At 44.6% G+C, this 3039-nt stretch overlaps 1 protein-coding gene across 1 annotated transcript in view; it reads right to left on the reverse strand.

Annotated features, from left to right (window-relative positions):
- Nucleotides 1–3039, reverse strand: part of PCNT (pericentrin) — a 112547-nt gene that overhangs the window by 102062 nt on the left and 7446 nt on the right. The window contains exon 3 of the mRNA XM_017538476.2: nucleotides 18–166. Within this exon, the coding sequence (XP_017393965.2) occupies nucleotides 18–166 (149 nt within the window). The remainder of the gene's footprint in view (nucleotides 1–17; nucleotides 167–3039) is intronic.

Raw genomic sequence — 3039 nt, forward strand, 5'->3', positions numbered from 1 at the left:
GCTCCGGATGGTGGTCGCTGACGGTGATGACCCCACGCTGCTCCGGATGGTGGTCGCTGACGGTGATGACCCCACGCTGCTCCGGATGGTGGTCAATGTCCCACCATCGAGAATGGTGGTGCAGCTGTTCCAAGTCCTCTCTCTTCTCTCCATCACAGTCCTCCAGCTAAGAAGGGGAGGGCCGAAACAAGCTTTTAAAGCAAGGTCCGCGGCTGCAGCCTCAGGCCCTTCCTAGGTCCTCTACCTGCAGATCTGTGCTGACTCCATTTCACAAGGAGAGCTCACTTCCACCTGTTCAGAATGTGCACCTTCCACCTAAACAATTCTCAAGCCCTAAACATTGTTTAATGTAAATCATTTCCCTAATGATGTTCCTGCCCCTCTTCATAACGAATTCTACTCTTTAAAAAAATTTAATTAATTTTTGAGACAGGGTCTCACTCTGTCACCCAAACTGGCATGCAGTGATGCAATCACAGCTCACTGCAACCTTGACCTCCTGGGCCCAAGTGATCCTCCTGTCTCAGCCCCCTGAGTAGCTAGAACTACAGGCATGCGCCACTGCACCCAGCTAATATTTTTATTCTTTGTTGAGACAGAGTCTCTATGTTCATACTGTTCCCAGGCTGGCCTCAAAATCCTGGGCTCAAGTAATCCTCCCACCTCAGCCTCCCAAAATGCTGGGATTACAGGCATGAGCCACAGTACCCAGACTAACCTGCTTACAACAAGACTATTCATTAAGAACATTTCAATTTCCTCCCAAAATAGCAAAGAGGAAAAATGACAGTGTAGGCTTTTCAGGATCATTAGATGAGTCACAAGATGAATGCAGAGAGAGTGAGCACTCATGTCCAGTGATGATACCTGAAAATAAAATCTCAGGCAAGACTTCATTTAACAATACCCTAGCATCAACTGTCTCAGAATCAAGAGGCAGTGAGCAATGCGTGTCCGAGGACGAAAAGGGCACACGGGAGTCTCCATCAGCTGCCTGCTCACATGAAGGATCCCACCTCAAATGAACCTCCACCATCCACTTCCCTAAGAGGACACCTATCAATATTCTTTCACTTCTAATGTTTGTGTGCCAAAATTTAGTTGCTACAAAGCGGTTGGATCAAATTTCTAATAAAGCTGTTTTAAATTATTGCTTTATTCTTACTTCTGTAAATTACTTGCAAAACAACTTAAAATGACAAAATAGTAAAGAGGGTCCAGGAATCTGGATGATAAACGGTGTCCTGGTATTTGATACTAATATGAGTTGGAAAAGTGCTGGAACCACACTTCTGAAACCTTCTACAGCACTGGTTAATCTTCTTCAGCCAAAGTTTTTGTATTTTCTTCTGAAATTCTTGACCTCTGAGCAATTTTTGGAGGGTTCTTTTACAAAAAAAATGGCCTGGCGCAGTGGCTCATGCCTGTAATCCCAGACCTTTGGGAGGCCGAGGCAGGTGAATCACCCGAGTTCAGGAGTTCAAGACCAGCCTGGCCAACATTGTAAAACCATCCCCACTAAACAATACAAAAACTACCCAGGCATAGTGGAATGTGCCTGTAATCCCAGCTGCTCAGGAGGCTGAGGCAGGAGAATCACTTGAACCTGGCAGCAGAGGTTGCAGCGAGCTAAGATTGCACCACTGCACTCCAGCCTAGGCGACAGAGCAAAACTTCGTCTCAAAAAACAAAAAAGCCTCTCTTTATTCTGTTCCTCATCCATAACTGAAAGGTCAAACTCTGCTTTCTACCACCGCTTTATTTTTATGGTTTTTTTGAGACAAGGCCTCACTCTTCCACCCAGGCTTGAGTGCAATGGCACCACCATAGCTCACTGCAGCCTCAAAATCCTGGGCTCAGGTGATCCTCCCAACTCATTCTCCTGAGTAACTGAAACTGCAGGTGTACACTGTCATGCCCAGCTAATTTTTATATTTTTTACAGAGACAGAGTTATAGTATGTTGCCTAGGGTGGCCTTAAATTCCTGGGCTCCAGTGATCCTGCCACCTTGGCCTTCCAAAGTGCTGGGATTACAGGCATGAGCCATCAAGCCTGACCTTGCTTTCTTTCATTTCTCAGTTAATTTCCAGAACTGAGACAACTGTTGCATTGGTTCAAGTATTTTTTCATCATGCACTTCACTTAACAAACTGTAAGGAAGATAGCTGAATCCTGACTATTTACCATAAGGTCCTTCTGCAATTCTATCTTCACTTGCAACCATCCTGAAAAAAAAACTAAAATCTTAAAACTGGTTAAAAATAAGCCTTCTGGCCAGGCGTGGTGGCTCACACCTACAATCCCAGCACTTTGGAAGGCCCAGGCGGGCAGATCACCTGGGGCTGGGAGTTTGAGACCAGCCTGACCAACATGGTGAAACCCCATCTCTACTAAAAATACAAAATTAGCTGGCTGTGATGGTGCATGCCTATAATCCCAGCTTCTCAGGAGGCTGAGGCAGGAGAATCGCTTGAACCGGGAGGCACCAGTTGTGGTGAGCCGAGATTATGCCACTGTCCTCCAGTCTGGGCAACAAGAGTGAAACTCCGTCTCAAAAAAAAAAAAAAAAAAAAAAAAAAACCTCCCGTCAAAAAAAAAAAAAAAAAAAAAAAAAACGCCTTATATCATCTTAGAATTTAATAACATATCCTGTAAGAATATATTACAGGCTGGCCATGGTGGCTGACACCTGTAATCCCAGCACTTGGGGAGGTCGAGGTGAGTGGATCACCTGAAGTCAGGAGTTCAAGACAGGTCTAGCCAACATGGTAAAACCCCATCTCTACTAAAAATACAAAAAAATTAACCAGGTGCGGTCATGGGTGCCTGTAATCTCACCTACTTGTGAGGCTGAGGCAGGAAAATTGCTTGAAACCCAGTGGCGGAGGTTGCATTGAGCCAAGATCACACCAGAGCACTCCAACCTGGGCAATAGAGCGAGACTCAGCCTCAAAAAAAAAAAAAAAAAAAAAAAGGAAAAACCGTCTCAAAAAAAAAAAAAACAAAACAAAACACCTTCCAATTTTTTTTTTTTTTAA

The sequence above is a fragment of the Cebus imitator genome, unplaced genomic scaffold (assembly GCF_001604975.1).
Source record: "Cebus imitator isolate Cc_AM_T3 unplaced genomic scaffold, Cebus_imitator-1.0 Scaffold112, whole genome shotgun sequence".
NCBI classification, from domain to species: domain Eukaryota; kingdom Metazoa; phylum Chordata; class Mammalia; order Primates; family Cebidae; genus Cebus; species Cebus imitator.